The sequence below is a fragment of the Suncus etruscus genome, chromosome 8 (genome assembly GCF_024139225.1).
Source record: "Suncus etruscus isolate mSunEtr1 chromosome 8, mSunEtr1.pri.cur, whole genome shotgun sequence".
NCBI classification, from domain to species: Eukaryota; Metazoa; Chordata; class Mammalia; order Eulipotyphla; family Soricidae; genus Suncus; species Suncus etruscus.
In genome coordinates this window covers 30,395,459-30,417,325 of record NC_064855.1, presented here as the reverse complement: position 1 = coordinate 30,417,325, position 21,867 = coordinate 30,395,459, and the positions used below count along the sequence as shown (strand labels likewise).

The 21,867-nt window shown below is 41.7% G+C and overlaps 1 protein-coding gene and 1 non-coding gene across 4 annotated transcripts in view; one reads left to right on the top strand and one right to left on the bottom strand.

The window, feature by feature from the left end:
• NTM (neurotrimin) overlaps positions 1–21,867 on the bottom strand; it is a 1,165,251-nt gene that overhangs the window by 162,021 nt on the left and 981,363 nt on the right. For all 3 annotated transcript variants that reach the window (XM_049778282.1, XM_049778281.1, XM_049778283.1), the window contains one exon: positions 18,994–19,119. In XM_049778282.1, the coding sequence (XP_049634239.1) occupies positions 18,994–19,119 (126 nt within the window). The remainder of the gene's footprint in view (positions 1–18,993; positions 19,120–21,867) is intronic.
• LOC126017049 (U6 spliceosomal RNA) lies at positions 12,575–12,680 on the top strand. The gene has a single exon (XR_007498725.1). It is a non-coding gene; the product is annotated as a U6 spliceosomal RNA (small nuclear RNA).

The following is a 21,867-nucleotide window of genomic DNA, read 5'->3' as shown; positions in this document are numbered from 1 at the left end:
AGATGATACCTTCTGCCTACTTGTCATAGATCAGCAATACTCTATTATTTATGTCCAATCTAATAAGTGCAAATTATTATAAAATAACAAATAATATAGAGTTGTAATAATCATTCTTGGAGTAAGAAATGGCTGCATGTGGGGACTGCCAGGTGAAGTGCTGATTGCTTCACCTGTGGAATCTCTACCTTGCTATGCTTCTTCTGAGGAAACTGAGGACCTGAAGGGAGCCCTGCCCTGTGCTTCTCTGTCTTTCCTAAATCCTTGAAGCCCTCCTCAGAGCCCTGGGAAGCGAACTCCCAAAACACTGCATTCTGAAGCTACCCAGTGAGTGAGTGAGTTAGTAAGAAATGGCTGACTTTACAAGCCCAGAAAGGGGAAGCTGCTGAACTTTGCTGGAACTCAGATGCCAGCACCCCTATCTGCCTATCTTCTGTGCTGTGCTCCATTTTCGGCCTGATTGCATCCTGTGTGTGGCTCATCTGCAGACAGTTCGCCTTCCCTGGAGCCTTCCCTGGAGGTGAGCTTACATGCCCAGAAAGGGGAAGGAGCTGAACTCTGCTGGAACTCAGATGCCAGCACCCCTATCTGCCTGTCTTCTGTGCTGTGATCCATTTTCAGACTGATTTCATCCTGTGTGTGGCCCATCTGCAGACAGCTCGCCTTCCATGCAGCTTTCCCTGGAAGTGAGTTTACAAGTCCAGAAAAGGTGGAGCCAGAGGAGCACGGCCGCTCCACTTCACTTCCCGGCCGTGCACATCATTTAGCCAATGAATACAACCACAACACGTAGAAAAACCCACAATACAAGTGTGACAATGGGGAAACAACGCAGGCCAGCGCCAGACATAGAGAATAACAATGGCAACTCTGATGACTTGAACATGAACAAACAACTAGTCAGCTTCTCAGATAAGGAGTTTAGAGTCACAATATGGAAGATGTTCAAAGAACTCAAAGAAAGTATAGAAGAGAACACTAATAAGAATCAACAGAATATGAAGATAGAAATCAGAAAATTCCAAACTGAAATTTCAGGTCAAATAACAGGTCTGAAAAACTCAGTAGATGAATTGAAGAAAAACATGGTTGAGCTTTCTCATGGGTTAACAGCAGCTGAGGATAGAATCACTACACTGGAAGATGAGATAAATAACAATTCCATACAACAGAAGAAACTGGAAAAAAAGCCTTAAAGCAAATGATCAAACAATGGAAAAATTACTCAAAGAATGGGAACAGATGAAAATAAAAGTCTATGATAAGCTCAACAGAAACAACTTAAGAATCATAGGAGTCCAAGAGACCCAGGAAGAAAATCTCCAGGAAGAATCAACGGTGAAGAACATCATTAAAGGGAAACTACCAGAGCTAATGAATACATGCGATCAAATCCTTCATGCCCGAAGAGTACCAACTAAAAGAGACCCCAGAAAAAACACCCCAAGACACATCCTAGTCACAATGATGAATCCCACAGATAGAAGGAATTCTGAAAGCAGCAAGATCGAAAAGAGAAACTACATTCAAGGGAGCATCCTTGAGATTTACTGCAGACCTGTCACCAGAGACACTCAGGCCAGAAGGCAGTAGTGGAACATAGTGACAAAACTCAATGAAATAAATGCTTCGCCTAGAATATTGCACCCAGCAAAATTCACTTTTAGGTTTGAAGGAACAACACATAGTTTCACAGAGAAACAACAGCTCAGAAACTTTATGAACTCAAGACCATTCTTAAAAGAAAAACTGAATGGCCTACTTAAAGACAAGACTGACCAACAGAAACACCAAACTTTGATATAAAGATGGCACTAACTCCCAGGACAATTCTTTCTCTCAATGTCAATGGACTAAATGCACCAGTTAAGAGACACAGAATGGCTAAATGGATCAAAAAACTCAATCCAACCTTCTGCTGCCTACAAGAAATGCACCTGAATAGTCAGAACAAATATAGACTCAAAAGAAAAGGCTGGAGGAAAATCATCCAAGCAAATAACACCCATAAAAAAGCTGGAGTGGCCATACTAATATCAGATGATGCAGATTTTATACTTAGGAAAGTTGTAAGGGAAAAAGATGAACATTTTGTATTAATCAAGGGATATGTACAGCAGGAAGAAATCAATCTCCTAAACATATATGCACCGAATGAGGGGCCAGCAAAATATTTAATAAAATTGTTGAGAAATCTGAAAAATAATATCAATAACAACACAATAAGTGTGGGAGACCTCAACACGGCATTGTCAACACTTGACAGGTCAACCAGACTGAAACCCAACAAGAATATGCTAGACCTGAAAAGATAAATGGAAAAAGAGGCCTAGTAGATATATACAGGACACTCCACCCCCAGAAGTCTGGATACACATTCTTCTCTAATGTACATGGGACATTCTCCAGGATAGACTCCATGCTAGCACATAAAACATACCTCCATAATATCAAGAGAATAGAAATTTTGCAGGCTACCTTCGCTGACCACAAGGCCCTGAAATTATATGTGAACTACAAAGGGACACAGAAGAAAAATTTTAATACCTGGAAGTTAAACAGCCTAATACTGAATAACCAGTGGGTCCGAGATGAAATCAAAGAGAAAATCAAAACCTTCCTAAAAACAAATGACAATGGAGACACAAACTATCAGAACCTATGGGACACAGCAAAAGTGGTACTCAGAGGAAAATTTATAGCTTTGCAAGACCACATCAGAAAAGAAGAAGGGGCATACCCGAATAGCTTAATGACGCAGCTCATAGAATTAGAGAGTACTCAACAAAAGGACCCAAAAATAGGGAGACAGAAGGAAATAACAAAGCTAAGAGCAGAAATCAATGAAGTGGAAAACCAAAAAACAATCCGAAAGATCAACGAAAGCAGAAGTTGGTTCTTTGAAAAATTAAAAAAGATTGATAGACCACTGGCAAAACTAACAAAGAAAGAGAGAGAGAGAAACTTGATAACTCTTATTAGGAATGAAAAAGGAGATATCACTACTGATATGGTAGAGATCCAAAGGGTAATCAGAAACTACTTTGAGAAACTCTATGCCACTAAAAATAAAAACCTGGAAGAAATGGATAAATTTTTGGACACTTATAAACTTCCATGGTTGAATGAAGAGGATGTCGCATATCTAAACACACCCATCACTATTGAGGAAATTAAGACAGTAATCAAATGTATGCCCAAAAATAAAAGTCCAGGCCCAGATGGATTTACTAATGAATTCTTTCAAACCTTTCAAGAGGAACTTCTACCAATCCTGACAAGACTCTCTCATGAAATTGAAAAAACAGGAACACTTACAAATAACTTTCACCTTGATACCTAAACCAGACAGAGATGCTACCAAAAAAGAAAATTACAGACCAATATCCCTGATGAATACAGATGCAAGGATCCTCAACAAAATCCTGGCAAATAGGATTCAATGCCTCATTAAGAAGATCATCCACTACGATCAAGGAGGTTTCATCCCAGGAATGCAAGGATGGCTTAACACCCGTAAATCTATCAACATAATACATAACATCAACGAAAAGAAAAATAGAAATAACATGATCATATCAATAGACGCAAAGAAAGCATTTGATAAGGTCCAACACCCATTCTTGATAAAAACTCTCAGCAAGATGTGAATGGAAGGAACCTTTCTCAATATAGTTAAGGCCATCTAACACAAGCCAGAGGCAAATATTGTCCTCAGTGGAGAAAAACTGAAAGCCTTTCCTCTAAATTCTGGCACAAATCAAAGCTGTCCTCTCTCACCACTCCTATTCAACATAGCACTGGAAGTACTCGCTATTGCGATTAGGCAAAAAAAAAAAAAAATCCAGATAGGAAAGGAAGAAGTCAAGCTCTCACTGTTTGCAGATCACATGATACTCTACTTAGAAAAACCCCAAAGACTCTACCAAAAAGATTCTAGAAACAATAAACTCATATAGCAAGGTGGCAGGTTACAAAATTAACACACAAAAATCAATGGCCTTTCTATATACCAATTTTAATAAGGAAGAAATGGACATTAAGAAAACAACCCCATTCACAATAGTGCCTCAGAAACTCAAATATCTTGGAATCAACTTGACTAAAAATGTGAAGGACCTATACAAAGAAAACTATAAAACTCTGCTCCAAGAAATAAAAGAGGACACGCAGAAAAGGAAACACATACCCTGCGCATAGATTGGCAGGATTAACATCATTAAAATGGCAATACTTCCCAAAGCATTGTACAGATTTAATTCCATCCCTCTAATGATACCCATGACATTCTTCAAAGAAGTGGATCAGGCATTTTTGAAATTCATTTGGAACAATAAACCCCCTAGAATAGCTAAAGCAATCATTGGGAAAAAGAACATGGGAGAAATAACTTTCCTCAATTTTAAACTATACTACAAAGCAATAGTTGTCAAAACAGCATGGTATTGGAATAAAGACAGGCCTTCAGATCAGTGGAATAGGCTTGAATACTCAGAGAATGTTCCCCAGACATACAATCACCTAATTTTTGATAAAGGAGCAAGAAGTCCTAAATTGGGCAAAGAAAGCCTCTTCGACAAGTGGTGTTGGCACAACTGGCTAGCCAGTTTCAAAAAATTGAACTTAGACCCCCAGCTAACATCATGTAAGAAGGTTAAATCCAAATAGATGAAAGACCTCAATATCAGACCTGAAACCATAAGATATATAGAACAACATATAGGTAAAGCACTCCAGGACATTGAGACTAAAGGCATCTTCAAAGAAGAAACTGCACTCTCCAAGCAAGTGAAAGCAGAGATTAACAGATGGGAATATATTAAACTGAGAGGCTTCTGCACCTCAAAAGGAATAGTGCCCAGAAAACAAGAGCCCCTCACTGAGTGGGAGAAACTATTCACCCAATACCCATCAGATAAGGGGCTAATCTCCAAAATATACAAGGCACTTACAGAACTTTACAAGAAACAAACATTTAATCCCATCAAAAAATGGGGAGAAGAAATGGACAGACACTTTGACAAAGAAGAAATACAAATGGCCAAAAGACAAATGAAAAAATGCTCCACATCACTAGTCATCAGGGAGATGCAAATCAAAACAACTATGAGGTACCACCTCACACCCCAGAGATTGGCACACATCACAAAGAATGAGAACAAGCAGTGTTGGTGGGTATGTGGAGAGAAAGGAACTCTTATCCACTGCTGGTGGGAATGCCATCTAGTTCAACCTTTATGGAAAGCAATATGGAGATTCCTCCAAAAACTGGAAATCGAGCTCCCATACGACCCAGCTATACCACTCCTAGGAATATACCCTAGGAACACAAAAATAGAATAGAAAAATCCCTTCCTTACTCATATTCATTGCAGCACTATTTACCATAGCAAGACTCTGAAAACAGCCAAGATACCCTTCAACAGATGAATGGCTAAAGAAACTGTGGTACATATACACAATGGAATATTATGTAGCCGTCAGAAGAGATGAAGTCATGAAATTTTCCTATACATGGATGTCCATGGAATCTATTATGCTGAGTGAAATAAGTCAGAGAGAGAGAGAGAGAGAAAGACGCAGAATGGTCTCATTCATCTATGGTTTTAAGAAAAATGAAAGACATTCTTGCAATAATAAATTTCAGACACAAAAGAGAAAAGAGGTGGAAGTTACAGCTCACCTCATGAAGCTCACCACAAACAGGGATGAGTTTAGTTAGAGAAATAACTACGTTTTGAGCTATCCTAATAATGAGAATGTTTGAGGGAAATAGAAAACCTGTCTAGAGTACAGGCGGGGGTTGGGTGGGGTGGAGGGAGATTTGGGACATTGGTGATGAGAATGTTGCACTGATGATGGGTATTGTTCTTTACATGACTGAAACCCAAACACAATCATGTATGTAGTAAATTTGTTTAAATAAAAAAAAGTGAAAAAAATCATTCTTGCAGAAAAGGGGGTCATGCCACTGGATTGATAGGTGGAAACAAATGGAACTTAGCTCTTCCCTAACATATCACTTGCTGGTGCATAAGATTTAAGGCAGACTGAAAACCTGTGGACCCTCCAAACAAGTGATAATTAGGGGGTAGGAAAGAGAAATTGAAGAGTTATTCCTAGATTAGCCCTTATATTCTTCCCATCTCATGTGAAATCTACCATAGAGTCTGGTAATTAAAGGCATGCCATGATACTAAGCTCGTCTATGTTTCTGTTCTCATCATTACTTGTCACCATGACCTTGACATGTCATTCCCCTCAAGAGCACTCTCCTTGACCTGGGTCAAGTTGAAATAACATTTTTTCCATTACCATACAATCTCCAGCTAAAATTTGAGTTAACTGTCTCTCACTGGAACTACTGGGGTTCATATCAGCATTCTCCACTTCTGGGTATTTTCTATAGTTTAATTATTTCTGGGTTTATTATTTTGTTTTTGACACTAAAATAAAAACTCCATGAGGAAAAAAAGAATATTGTGGGTTTTTTTTTTTTTGTCTCTGCTCATGTCTCCAATGTTCAAGACTGTAGCCTCTAATTCAGAGGGGGGATTAAGTTAGTTTTTGAGTAAGGCAAAGAATCATTGAACAGTGAATTGTCTATGAATGAGATTTCTTGGAGGGCAAAATTCACATAACCTTCTCTATTTAGATTATTTTCTAGAATGGAAATCCATATCTCTTCTTGAAGCCTTTTTAAGTTTGAGAACACATGATGGAACAAACCAATTAATGGAGTGAAAGATGAGGCAGAGAGGAGACATTTGTTTTTCACTATCATGCAGAGAACTAGTCAAGTGCAATTCAAAGGAATCAAGTGCACCATTCCATTAGTGGCAAAGCATTGCACCTCCTTTTTTGGGAGCTGGACTGAGTCAGAAGGAGAAATAGGGGAATAACCAAGTTCGAACTCTTGCTGTTTTACTTTCTGATCAACGAACAAAAGGGGTGTGCTTCCTAGCCAGAAAAATGGGCATAAGCACAGAGGAATATAGTCATTTTGGGGAGAAATTCATGGTCCAGACTGTCTCCCTGTGAAGAAATGGCAGCAATCCTTGACTTCTGTTTCCAAGGAAAGAAGTGGCTGGCAGTGCAGGAGAAGTAAGCACTGAAAGTGAAGGAGTGGGTGTCCTGCAAAGCTAAGCTGGTAGGAATCTGTAGCTTTGGTCTTAGAGGAATGAAATGTTGTTCTGCTCCCATTGGCAAAGCATTTTATGCCACCCAGATAATGAAATCCCCAATGCTAACCACAAGGCATGGAGTGAAATGAAGAAGAGTAGATCATATAAAAATTCAGCCCACATAGGAAGCATGAGAATGAAGACTGAGAATGAAAAGCATAGTTTGTTTTTTTTTTTTTTTTTTTTTTTTTTTTTTTTATAAAAAACATGGTGAGGAAATGATAATGTTTTAAACAAAACTATGTCAAGTCAGAGGACAGCTGGATGTCTGCCCAGAGTCACAGTTCAAGGAGGCAGAGAGCGTGGAGCAAATTAAGGGCTTTTCATGGAAGGGGACACATCTAAGTATGTAAGAGAGGTCATTTCTCCCTACTGGGGCCATATCCTTAGCTCAGAGAAGCCTCATGCCAATATTCAATAAGAGGTTTTTTGAGGAGAAAGAGGCTGAAACTATCACAAGGCATGACCTGGTCTCTGAGTGGCCAAGAGTGTGAATGAACTGGCCAAAAATGCTATCGAAATGTGAAATGTGAACACCCCCCCCCAACCAGGGACCATCAGCTTGACCTGGAAGAAGGCAGGAAACAATGGGAAAACCACAGAAACATGCAAGCAGCCATGGATGAAAACCAGCAAGTGGGGGCCAGAGTGCTATCACATCAGGTAGGGGATTTGCCTTCCACGTGACTGACCCGGGTTCAACCTCTGCAATACCATATAGTCCCCCAATTTGCCAGGATCAATTTCTTAGCACAAAGTCATGAGTAACACCTGAGCACCACCAAACATGGACACAAAACAAAGCAAAACAAAGCAAACTACAAAAAACCAGCAGGAAGCCTCATAACTTTTAAGAATACAGACTATGAAGGCAAAAGACTTAGATGTATTCCACCCCCCCCTTTGGTTATGAAGTAGCAGTGCTTGCCTCTAATTTTTGTGTATTGGTGGTTAGAATGAAATTGAAGCCAATTCATTAGGAGCACTTGTGAAAATACCCTAGCATGTCACTTAGGCAGAGTGACTAGCATATATTCTCTAGCAATGACTCTCCTAGTTGAGAATATGGCATGATACACTGAAATTTAGGCAAGATTTAGGGACTCACACTAAAACTGGGGTTAATATCATCCCTGATGCTGCTCCAGGGCAGTTTTTGAGAATTATTATGTATAGAGCAATTGGAAGCCTATGCATTGTCAACCCATGTTCAAACCCCAACATTCCATATTCCCATGCCTGCCAGAAGTAATTTCTGAACACAGAGACAGGAGTAACCCCTGAATTCTGTTTAATGTGGCCCAAAAACAAAAACAAAAATTCTTTTGTCAGTCTGAGAATATGTGATTTTTGGTCCCTCAATACATGGTTCGCCCAGATTGTGTAACAGTGATCTTATAAATATTGTTAAAGAATACATTTCTTCCATAGCATTGTATGAATGATTTCTAAAATTTTCACTGATCTTCTAATGAAAGGATGAAACACCAGAAAGATTATTCAAAGGGCTGACTCCAGACCATGCATACAGGAGACCGAATTTCATCCCTGGCGCCATCTACTTTCAGAAATGTGACGTAAAGAAGATGAGAAATAAGGGGATTTCTGCAAGCTAGCCTTAAATATAAAAGAATGTATCTGTTCAGAGACTTGTTATCCCTGCTCTTATGAGTGCAGGATAAGCTGAAGAGAACGTCATCCAGGCCAAAACAACCCAATCTGGCCTTACAAACTATCTAGGTTAATAGTGCCATAAGCATTGCAACCACTATATATACATACCATCTGATTTAATGATGCCATGAGCATTGTAACCACTATCCTTGCATGCCATCTCAATTAATGATGCCATGTACCTGGTGACTGAAGTCTTCACATACTTTCCAGTTGCTGTAATGCCTAAGCAATGTAAAGCTGTATTACCCACATTCATTTCCTGCCTAAAGCTTGCCTTTAAAATCCCTGTCCCTACCTTCAATAAACAAAGTCTCTTGCTCAGACAATACTTGCCTGCGAGTGGTCTGTGGCTTGCAGTCTTACTTCCTCTTCCTGAGTCCAGCCTTAAGGGCTATGGTCTGGAAGAGACTCTTACCCACCCTTCATTGGCCTTGTCGGTGGGAAGTGGGGGGGGCTCGACCAGAGCACTGACCCACAAATGCAGCTCCTTTGGAGGCTTGAAGAAATAGAGCTGGACCCCAGCCCACTTCTCTACTCCCTCTGAGCGCTTGTTGATGAAAGAGGTGAGTGGATAGATCTGTATCATTCAGTGGTTAATCAGATCCCACACTAATTCTCTAGTTTGCATGTGTCAGCAAGAATGTATTATGCTTCAAAGTGTCCGAAATGTTAGTGTTCTAATGGGCTGGAGGATATTTTGGTAGTAACTCAACTCTTTAGAAAAATCATCACTCAGGGGCTGGAGCAATAGCACAGTGGCAAGACATTTGCCTTACATGCGGCCAACACAAGACGGACCCGGGTTCAAGTCCCAGCATCCCATATGGTCCCCAAACCTGCCAGGAGTGACTTCCGAGCACGGAGCCAGGAGTAACCCCTGAGTGCCACTGGATGTGACCCAAAAACCAAAAAAAAAAAAGCATCAATACAAGATAAATCAATATTCCAGGACCCATCAGAGGTCCCCTTTGCAGTGTTAGTGACCTTAGCTTGCTTGGCAATTTGAGGTTGTATGTAAGACAGAGTTCTAAAAGCCTGTACAAGACCTTTAGAAGGGTGTGATGGCAAGGGGATTTTTGCAGTTGAAGTGAGTATGGAGGCCACGTAGAGGTCTTTCTGGACCTTTCTTTGGGTACTTTTCAGAGGTAAATTCTTGCCTTGGGACAGTGGGGGCTTCCCCCGAAACTCCCACCTTAGCATCTGATAGAGCCAGTACTGGTGGGCATCTGTGGGGCAGATGAGCCAATCTCCTTGCTTTTATGTTTTCTTTTTGTTCTATACAGACAATTGTGGCTGATAATGGTCACCAAGTCTGGGTATAAATAGCCCTAGACTCAGGAGATTGTGGGGAAGAAGGCGTTTGCAATATCTGGCTTCTGCAGACATCAGATTTTACAACGTTTTTAAAGATTTTAAAATAATTGGGTAAAACCACAAACAACGTCTGTGGTCTGCACTCCTGCCCTTGCTTTTGAGATGGAGACTTGCTTTCATATGTTCTCAATTCAAGCACATTGAACTCATTAATTTCCCACTAGTCTTTTTATGATTTTTCTCTTCTTTGAAGTAGGAAGTTGCACAGCTCTAATCTATTGCTCAAAACCAGATCATAAATATTAAATTTACAAAAGCTCGTATTGACATTGGCAAATTTGCCCTAACTGTATCCATTTCACTGTAATTTTGTAGTTATAGAGAATACTGACTTAAAGAGAGATGTACATGTCTTCCTGGGCTTGCTTCCTTCCAAGCTTGGTCTGTGCTGAAATCTTATGCATGACAAGTTTCTGGATCACTTTGCTTCATGCCTGAGGTTGTACCCCAGGTATCTCTTTATCATAATAAATTGCTTTCTCAGTCTATGCTGGACCTCATACCATATGCTCTGCTGCTCTTTGGGACAGGAGATCTGCCACTTCCCATTATGATGCAATTTTTTTTCTCCCACCATCAATGACCACTGTAATATATTTTGCAATAGCAATTACTGAGCCCTCCTGGGACAGCTACTTGAGCTGTTCGGGGAATTTTAATCAAGCACCTATGTTAATTAGAAAATGGTGGGGGTGAGAGGGGTGCTGATTAAGCTCTTTTAAATATCTCCCTATCCTGGCAATCTACTGTGTTGGAGCTTTTAAGAGGATTCAACCTTTGTAGAGAGAAGAATTTAAATGCCCTCCCCTTGGGTTCTCATCTGAGTGGTGGGAGTGGAGAGGAAGGAAGAGTTACACACAGAGGATAGAAGGTGACATAACAGGGCATATACAGTGCACTCTAAGGAAACCTGCATTGTTCATCCAGGACCACATTGAGTTGTCTCCATGTCCATACTGAACAGGCCTATTTATCTTCACTCTGCAGAAGAATATTCTAGTTGGGATGTTGGAGGTTGACCTGAAGCAAAGAGACTTGTCTTAAAATTTCAGTGTATTTAGAGCGGTGGAGATAGTACAGAGGTAGAATGCTTGATTTGCATATAACCAACCTAGTACTGTGTACTGAGTACTGCGAAGAGGGATCCTGTAATACAGAGACAAGAGCAAATCTAAAGCAAAGTTGTGTGTGGCCCAAACACTGCCCTGCCACCAAACTTCTTTCCATTTATTTAGAAACATGATATGCTCTCAAATGAAAATTATGTAGAGAGCTAAAACTCTGGTGCTTTATCCTACACTAAAGTCAAGTTTTGTTTTCAGTAATTTACTAGAAACACATCATTTATCAAAGGAGATAATGGGCCAGAGAGGGAGAGAAAGTAAAGGGATTAAGGCATTTTCCTTGCCCCAAATCAATGCTGGTTGCTCCCTGGCATCCCATATACTCCCCTGAGATTACTGAGATTAATCCCTGAGCATAAGGCCAGGAGTAAATTCTGAGCACTGCTGGGTATAACCCCAAATCAAAATCAATCAATAAATTAAAAGGATAAAAATAATTACTGAGTTTACAGCATTCAATATTTTATATTCAACCATAAAAAGGGTATCCCTCAGTCTCCCAACTCCCTGAGAAAGCAGGAGGGCCTAGGGCAATGGGCATCCTAAGAATCACCAGGAATGCAGACACTTGCCTCCAGGGGCTATAGGGTCTCAAAAGAAGGGAAGTTGCCCAATGTCTGGAAAGAACTTCAAAGGTTTTCAAACCAAAACATGTGAGCATATTCTGAAAATAAGCAGATTCCCTCAATGGGTGCGTGTGTCTGTGTGTGTGTGTGTGTGTGTGTGTGTGTGTGTGTGTGTGTGTGTGCGCGCTTGTGTGTGTGTGGACACAGAGGCTCAGAGTGCCATGGTTGCAAGATGTCAGAGTGTTTATAATAGGCAGAACAAATGAAAAGTCTCTAAGTAACCCTGGAAGCAGAAATATGAAGAGATAAATACCTCTTACAACCATCATTCACTGCTACAGGGACACCTAGCTAGTGGGTACCAGAGGAAGAAGAATTCAACTCCATTTAGACTAAGAGAGGATTGAAATCCAGTTGGGTCCAAATGTAGGGAGGAGTCAAATCTAGTTGGGCCTAAGTTTAGGGAGCAATCAAATCCAGTTGGGCCTGCAACATGGAGTAGGATTTAGATCCAGTTGAGCCCAGATCTTGAGGAGGATCCATATTTAGCTGTGCCCTGGTCTTGGAGGAAGACTCAGGTCTAGTTGGGCATGGGTCTTGGAGGATTCAGATTTTATTGGCTGTAGGTCTGTAGAAGAATTAAGATTTAGTGATCGCTTCAGCAGCACATATACTAAATTGGAACGACACAGAGAAGATTAGCATGGCCCCTGTGCAAGGATGACATGCAAATTCATGAAGCGTTCCATAATTTAAAAAAAAAATTGAGATTTAGTTTGTGTGTGGGTCTTGGGGAGAATCCAGTTAGGTCTGGCCTCAAAGCCACTTTCAGAAAGAGTTTCTACCCTCCAAACACACACAAGTTCTCTCAGATGGTGTTCATTATGGAAAAGGATGCCTCCTGAGAGATAAAGGCCCCAAAGGACCAAACCTATGTGAAAGTAACCTCCAGGCACCAGACAGAGAGGGCTATAGAACTATCCTAACTGTACCCTGTCTGTAAGATACAGGGAGAGCAGTCAAGAGTGCCACCTGCTTGCAGGCCCACTTCTGGTCTGAATCAATGGGTAGGTGCCATCTAACCTCTTCAGGGGAAAACAGGCACCAGAGATTGCTCAAAGATAGAGCCTAAGGCCTGTCCAAGGGCCCTCATACTGAGGACTAAGGCTGCTCCCAGTTTTTAAATTTTCCATGACTGGAGATTTAATCACCTAGTCTCCTCTTGGCTATCTGCAGACTAGATTTATAACCCATATTAATTAATTCCAAGACCTGCCAGTTGCAATGCGATTGCACATTCTCCAGAATAAGCTCGAGAGATCTCTCCAAGTTTTCTCTCTCTTCTTTGTTCTCTTTTTGAATCCCCTCCTGCTGCTTGTCATCTGTGGGCCAGAAGATGCACTATTTTGTTTTCTTCCCTCCAAACTCACCTGCTCTTTATAGGAGAAGTTTTTCCCACTGCCATTCAAATGATCCCTGGCCCATGGGACCTTAGGACACCCATGCTGACAAGCTTCTCATTAGTGCAGGGTGCTGAGGCAGCCTATGGCACACTGATACTGACACTTATTCACAGAGCTGTCACCGGAGTCATGGATCTGCCAACTCTGCTTGAACTCAAGCAAAGGTTTCTCATGGCAATTAGTGCCTCAGGGTCACTTTTGGCTAGAAAGAAGGGTCTAGACGACTGATGGGCATAAGAGTGTGAAAATGACTTTTAATGGCGGAAGCATGGGCCACTGAAAAAGAAGAGTTTCTACCCAGGGCTACTTTGCCTTGACCAAGGTATGCTTCTTGAAACTTTCCAAAACAAGGCCCAGAATGCCACTGAGCCTGTTTAACATGGCCAGCTGGAAATGTCCAGTGGGTTCTGCTAGATAGGCAGCAGTGAGCACTCCAGGGGGAAAGAGGTTTCCACTGAATCCAGTATGAACCAGTCACACTCAACTCTGGAAGATGGAAGAAAAAAAATCATCCTACTAACTGCGTGGACCTAGAAGAAAATATCCCTGGGACACTAAACTGGGTTTCAGCACTCTTCTGGGCATGAAACATGGTCTGGTAAGTCACCAATTCAATACAAATGCTTAGAGTGGTACCCAATAAGCATGGCTACTTTTCTCCTTCAATCTTAGAAGAATCTAAGGGAAGAACAATCAATCTCTCTCCTACCTAGATTATTGGGTATTTGTTCCTTATTTAAAGTCAATTTCTAAAGCTGGGGAGAAAGTACAGGTATTAAAGTGCTAGCTTTGTATGCTGCTGATCACAGTTCAATTCTTGACTCCATATGTAGATCCCTGAGGACAGCTAAGCGTGATCACTGAGCACAGAGTCAGTAATAAGCCATGAGCAGAGCCAGTTGTGATTCTTTAATAATAGTGTTACTATTTATAATTATTTCAACATATAAACAATATAGAACTTCATGTGAAGTTGGACTATTATTCCTGACAACATTCAGAATGGCTTTAAAAATGCAGGAAGCAAAATAAATGCAGGAAGCTTTGGAGGTTTGGGCTCAGATATGAAAGGGAAGAACAAGGCACCTGAAGGAGCAGATAGTCCAGAATATTAGGATAATATTTGCCAAATATGGACTATTTGGCATATTTTAGTAATATGTCAAATAAATCCATTGGAAGGGGGTTTCATTAAGCATCTGAAGGCAGTTTAGAAAGACCCTCCTTCAACATCACATGTGAATCTTCTCAACCTCTACTTAAATTAAGTTCAAAAAGAGTTTCTTCTTTAAGGAAAAGGGGATCCCTGGTAAGCACCCCTCAAAATTTTCCCAGCTCTTATAGAAACATCAAAACAGAGCTGTTCTGGGGGTATCAGTAGCCATATAGCCAGAGGGTAGAGGGCCAGGGAGGGCAAACAGAAGGACTGAAGCAGGGAATCAAGTCACTCTGGATGTGTTTTCATGTTGTTTTTTTTTTTTTGTTTTGTTTTGTTTTTTTTTTTTGGTTTTTGGGCCACACCCAGCGGTGCTCTGGGGTTACTCCTGGCTGTCTGCTCAGAAATAGCTCCTGGCAGGCATGGGGGACCATATGGGACACCGGGATTCGAACCAACCACCTTAGGTCCTGGATCGGCTGCTTGCAACTCAAGCACCGCTGTGCTATCTCTCCGGGCCCGTGTTTTCATGTTAATGGACATTGTGTTGGGAGGCAGAGACTCAAAGCTAAGAAAAACAAAGAACTCCCCAATCAGAAATGAGTAAATATCTATGAATGGCTCAGAGGTCCTTCCAGAGTCTCCCTAACTCTAAAAGGGCTGCAGGGGATTTGTATTTGGCCTTGTTTTGGGGGAAGGTTCATTTTTAGTGTAGGCGAAGATTGATGGAGGCCTATGCATCCAGCTGAGTGGGATACTTGATCACCCCAGTTTCACCCTCATTTTTCTATTGGTTGTTCAGGAATGTTTACCTGGAACATCACCAGGAGTAATCCCTGAGTATTTCTGGGTAGGACCCCCAAGTCCCCTACCCTCAAATCAGTGATTAGAAAGGCATATTCCTATAGTGGCACAGAACCGATGCAGAGCCTGACACACAGTAGGCCTTGAGCTTTTGCCCTGGCCTGGACATGGAATATTTTTCAGACTCCTACAAAACAGAGAGATGCAATTGGAAAAAGGAAGGTTGATGACATCCTCAAGATTGGCCAAAGCACTTTGCCTAGGTCAGGATGGATTCAGTAACTTGAAGCATATGTACCCACAAAGGCAGAACACACACAGACACCTCAAAAGACCTGCCTCTGGAGCCTCTGCTGGCATGAACTGGATCTTTCTGCCCCTCTTGAAGGAGTCCCAAATCTGTTATTATTGGTGGAAAATAAGCTGCCATTTGGAACTATTTTGAGGGGGGAAATGAAGGTCTTACGGTTAAAGGTTTCTAGCAGACGTGGCCCCGACCCAGTGACTTCTCTGATCTTCCATCAGTCACTGGGAAGAAGCATTTTAGTGGGTCCCAAGGTGATTAATTATTGCTTGGTGTGTCTCATCAGAATAAATCTGGGCTAGCTTTTCTGGACTAAGGATCAAGGAAAGGTTGTTCATGGAAATTATACTCATCCACAGGTGGATTTGGTTTTCCAGCTCCTTTCCCCTTCCATCCTGTTTCCATAGCAGCTAAAACCTCAGGACTAGGAGCGGCGTCTGGCCTACCTCAAAGAACAAACACTGGGGACATGTGTCAGCTGGTCACACCTTCTGGACTTGGAAGCAGAGAAGGGGTTTCAGGGAGGACTGGATGTCAGCAAGGAGAACAGAAGGGGAATCTGAGGGCAGAAGGAAGACAAAAGGAGTTGAGAGGAGCAGGAGAGGAAAGAAAATTAGGAGAGGAACTGGAAGCAGAAGCATTCCAGAAGTTATATAAGAAAGGAAGTAGATGGGCCCGGAGAGATAGCACAGCGGTGTTTGCCTTGCAAGCAGCCGATTCAGGACCAAAGGTGGTTGGTTCGAATTCCGGTGTCCCATATGGTCCCCCGCGCCTGCCAGGAGCTATTTCTGAGCAGATAGCCAGGAGTAATCCCTGAGCACCGCTGGGTGTGGCCCAAAAACCCAAAAAAAAAAAAAAAAAAAAAAAAAAAAAAAAGAAAGGAAGTAGAATAATGAATAAAAAGAGGACAAAAGGATAAGACAAAGTCAGAAAATGTACCATGAAATAAAAGGAATAAGGGAGGGAGAGCTGAAAGGAGAGAGAGAGAGAAAGAGAGAGAAAAGAGAGAGAGAGAGAGAGAGAGAGAGAGAGAGAGAGAGAGAGAGAGAGAGAGAGAGAGAGAGAGAGAGAGAGGAACAGCATAGACACACCAGAAAAAGGACAAAGAAGGGAAGGGCCAGGATGAGGAAGAGAGAAAAGAGAGATATCAGAAGATGACAGGGAGCCCTGCACCAAAGTAGGAGGACCAGAGATTTTGAACACAGACAAACCATCACACCCAGGTTGATAGATGTTTTGTAGACTTCAAAGGAACAGGCTGTTCTGGTGTCGAGGCATCTGGGACTTGACATTCCTTGGTGGTAAACAGCACATCCGCACACTCATCAAGTCTGTCCATTTGGATGGCCTGGGCTAGGTTCCATCACTAATGAGCCTGTGCCCAGCTGCAGCCCCCTCCATGACTAGATACCCTTACCCATGGCAGGTCACTGCAAATGTAGAGCTTGGCAGAGAGGTGCATGCTCTCACTGAACCCTGGCTCCCTACAAGTGATGGCTCCCAGGACCCATGGCCCAGGGCCACTCCTGAGAATCCAGGCCAAATGCACAGATGATGACATACTTTCTATTATAGGGCAAATGGCCAATGTACGAATTTTCCTTCTGGGACCTGTGCATAGATTTTAACTAGCTGATTCTATCTTATCCATTATTAGTTTTTCTTAATTCAGTGGTAGGCCTTTGGGCCTACCTCACCACGTGTAGGGGATATGTGATGCAGGAAATTTAAATCGGGATCTCATGTGTGAGAATGTCTCCAGCCCAAATATGTTTTGTTGTTGATGTGGACACTTTGAAATGCTGTCCCCTTCAGGAACCGAGGACATGACCAAGGTTGTGCACAACCCTTGACGGGAACTCCTGGGGGGTGTTTACATAAAGAGCATAGCTAGCCCAAAAGCATGGTCTTCTGGGGAGAGTCTAAGTTTAGTGATTGTTGTGCTGGAAGTGAATTCCCTCACCTCCACAGAGGACCTTTCTGAAGGGCAACTGTAGCTCAATCCCTGTTATCAGATAAGAGGAACTCCCTCTGCTGGTCTCTCAATCTGCTTTTTCTCCATCCTGTCTGCTTCCCTTCTATAGAACTGATTCGAAGAGCCCCTTGACTAAGTTTTCTATATGCCAGTCCTCTACATGTGATCTGCATTGAGAGGACCAACCTGCAAAATTAGGAGCACCCCAATCTATGGCTTCTTTTAAATCCTTATAGGAGCAGGACTCAGCCATCCAAATACCTTCCCACTTGTGTACATATTTGTAAATGCATGAATGAACACACACACACACACACACACACACACACACACACTCACACAGAGTTCTCCCCCACCAGCAATAGAATGCAATGAAAGAAAGCTCCTTAGTCATGTCTCTGCTCAGATGCCACTTTCCAAAAGTCTCCCTGGACCAACTTCTCACTAATTTTTTTCAGGTAATGTTGGTCTGTTTTCTCATCCAACAATCACTGGCTGTATAGCAAATCCACTTTGGAGGGGTATTTGTCTCATAATAATGGGAGTTTTAAGAAAGTAGGCAGATTGGTCTGTAGGGATTTATTGTTCAGTTATAAGTATGTCTGGACAACTGTAAACACAAAACAGATACCAAAGAACAAATACAATCATGCTATGGACTCTGCATCCAAGTTACATTCATGGCATATGGCACTTGCCTTAAATTTACAAGGTCTAACTTTCAATCTCTGCAAATAATACAGTCTAGTCAACAAAACACTCAGAAAACATACATTATGCAATTATGGCCGATACTGTTAGGTTATGAATTAGAAGAAATCAACCACAAAACTACAAAATAATTACTTGAACTGATGACCCAACAGTTTGCAAAGCTGAAGATACAGAACATATGTCCATTAGGACAGGGGCCATCCAAAGCTTTGATGTAGCTGAATCTTCAGCTTATATCTTCTAAAATACAGAAATTGTTTTGATCTCTTCAAACAACCAGTGTAAGACTACCAGAGCTGACTGTCTCATCATGAAGCATAACTAGTAAAGTTTACCAGAAATACCATGCCAGCATTTTACCCAGACGTAACTAGGAATCATTCCCAGGGAGTGGAGATTTCTTAAAAGCTCAGTGTGTGTGTGTGTGTGTGTGTGTGTGTGTGTGTGTGTGTGTGTGTGTGTGTGTGTGTGTGTGTGTGTGTGTGTATGTCTAATATGGAGAGAACATCAACATGCATTGCACAGTCAGGAGTATACTATTATCAGGTCATGTAAACCATAGAACCCTTTGCTCTAGGTCATAATCTCCTGGCCCATACAGTAAACTATTTTACTTTCTCTCATTTTGCAATACACTGGGACATTCTCTTACCTTTGGGGGAGATGTGTCTCCAGGTAACTGTAGGCTCTGGTCGACCTGTTGCTATGCATGTGAGGCTGATATTGTTCCCTTCATTAATGGAGATATCTGAAGAAATCTCTACGATTTTGGGAGATACTGTAAGAAGACAAAAGAGAAAACATAAATTAAAATCCTGCTTTTTTTGTTGAGCATGCAAAAGTGCCCAGAGATTGAAAAATAGAGCTTTGGAAATAAGCGAAAAATTAAAAGGATAACCTAAACCAGAAAAGAAATATTTTTCCCGAAATTGAGCCTATATTTCCTCCAAAGGAAATGCAAAGTCAGGAAATCTAATGGGAATAAGTTACATGCAGCATTGTGGTAACTATTTCCCAGAAACCACCCCCTTTTTATTTCTATTCTCACCCCCATTAACCCTTCCCATACGTGCTCTCCAGTTCTCTGTCTTCAGCATTATCTTACTAAATGTGGTTCTGATTCAATCATAGTTCAGCCTAATCAACTCAAACTCAAACCCTGTTGTCCACCCAATAGCATGTAAACTCCTTTCCCTAGAATACCAATCCTTATAGTCACTAATGTCTGCCTCTGACATTTTCTCATGTCTTCCTCAACTTGTAACTGTTTTTCACATATTTATGACTTTGTGAATTTATGACTACCTTAGTTCTTATGTCCTTGGACCACACTCACTCATCCTGAAAGTGTGGATCAAAGGGCACTCTAGGTACCCTTCCTGCCCTATCTCTGCCTTTCTCTATATCTCTGGTCCATTGTCTGCTGTTTCTCCTTTGAGAAAAGATCAACACTGCATACATATACACAAATACTCATTAGCATGCACATACATTACTTGATGGGCAATGAATACTTGTCCTCATTGTCTCTCTGACCCCAGCATTGCTCCCCCTGAGGAAGAAAGGGGTCCTAGTGTCTATATGCTACTTTTGGACACAGATTTTCTTTGGTTCTCAAACCTTAGCATCCTTTAAGAAATTTTATAAGAATCTTCTTCCTCTTATGTTTCCCAGGGCAGCACCCCACAGGGAGGGTGCTCATGCACAGCACGCCATTATTTTGTGCCATCTCCTTCCAGGATTCAGAGTGAACAAATGTTGCTGATCATCGATGCCTAGTCCCAGTATCACAATTTCTACTGACCAAGTGACAAAGGTTTGCATGTCTATGCATCTGCCTGATCTTTAAGTTGGTTTGTAAAGTCAGGGTGTCATTTATTGACTTTCCCCCCTCCCAAGTTCAATTCTTGAAGTTTTTCCCACTATGCTATGGTTATTTGCTTAGTATCTCTCACCTGCTAGACCACTAGCTTTTTGATGGCCCTAGGTATGACTTATTCATATTTATATTCATAGTGAAAGCTCAGCACATATTTATAGGGTAGAATAATAATGATTATTCAAAAGACAGCTTCCTAACCTACACTGTGTCTGTAAGGACCACAAAACTGTCAAAACACCTATCACTTCAGCCCCATTGACACTGGGTTAAAAGCTTACTTTCTTCCAAAGAAGCTTCTTCTATGTTGTAACTCCACCCTGGATTTAGGTGTAGCTACCTGAGACCCACCCATTTCTGGGAGGGGTCTTGGGAACCAGACATTATGTGTGACCTTATCTGCAAGACCCCGCCCATTCCTGGGAGGGGTCTTGGAAAAGGTAGATAGCCTTTGAGCCAGAGGATTAGAGGTGGCTGCCCTGCTGGGCTCTCTGGCTTTAGGGTCTTTGCCTCTTTTGGTCTTTGACCAGGATGGAGGTCAAAGGAAGATGGCTGAAAGGAGTTAAGACGCAGGGCTAGCCTAGAATGGCTGAATGCTTAATAGGTTATGATATTTCCCACACATGTGGTAAATAGGGCATGAATAAAGCTGATGCTTCCTGATGCCTGTCTCTGGATGAGTCTGATTCCGTGGTTCACCTGGGCCTGGGACCCGCTGGCTGGATGGGGGTTGCGGAGCCACGTGGCCTAGGATGGCATCCACTTCCATCCAGCCCCATCATTATTTATTTGAGACAACACTATGTGCCCATTGAATTCAATTGTCTTCCTATGCCACCCCAGAGTACATTGTTCATGAGTAAACAATGCCCTCTGATCTCCTGAGCTCTCAGGAAAGATAAGCAGTGACCACTTTACCTTCATCAAGGGCAGAGTATAACCCTCTTATGCAATTCTGATTGGTTGGAACTTTCTGGAGTTAGTCTCTGTTCTGCTTGAGCCATTAATCACTCAATCCTAATTGTGTTTTACTTTCTCCTCCATCAAAGAGGGTATCAAACAAGGATTGCTTCATCTTGTATTATGTCTTCTTTATTTAATACTAGCTTCTGCTCCTCTCTATTCTCTACCTAAATAAAGACATTCAACCCATTGGTAAGTCTGTGTTGTACTTTTTTTCTCCTTATATGCGTGATCTTGATACTTAGTTGATCACTTCTCTTCTAACTATCTGTCTTTCATTCAATGGTTCAGGGCCAGGAGAGTGATCACCTCTTCCCTAAGCTTTTCCAGACCATCTCCAACTAGATGTCCTCTCCTTCTGTAGGTTCTTTTAGGCAAACTGAATTAACTTTGCATTGAATTTGGTATTTATTAAAGTTATATATTAAGTAGTATTTTACAAAGTCAACTCAAAAAAAGTGTTCCTTGGTCTTCTGGTGAAAATCAGTTCGCCTGGCCACCACATCCTGAAGAAATACAAAGCTGAGATCCTACAGCAATAAAGGAGGTCTGCCTTCTGCCCCTTTCTGCACTGACCCTTGGAAGGGGCCACACATCTGCCCTTCACCAGACTCAGGATGGAAAGCAAAAACCACATGTGCTGTGTATGACCTTTTGGACTTATGAATAGACATTTGATTTTCT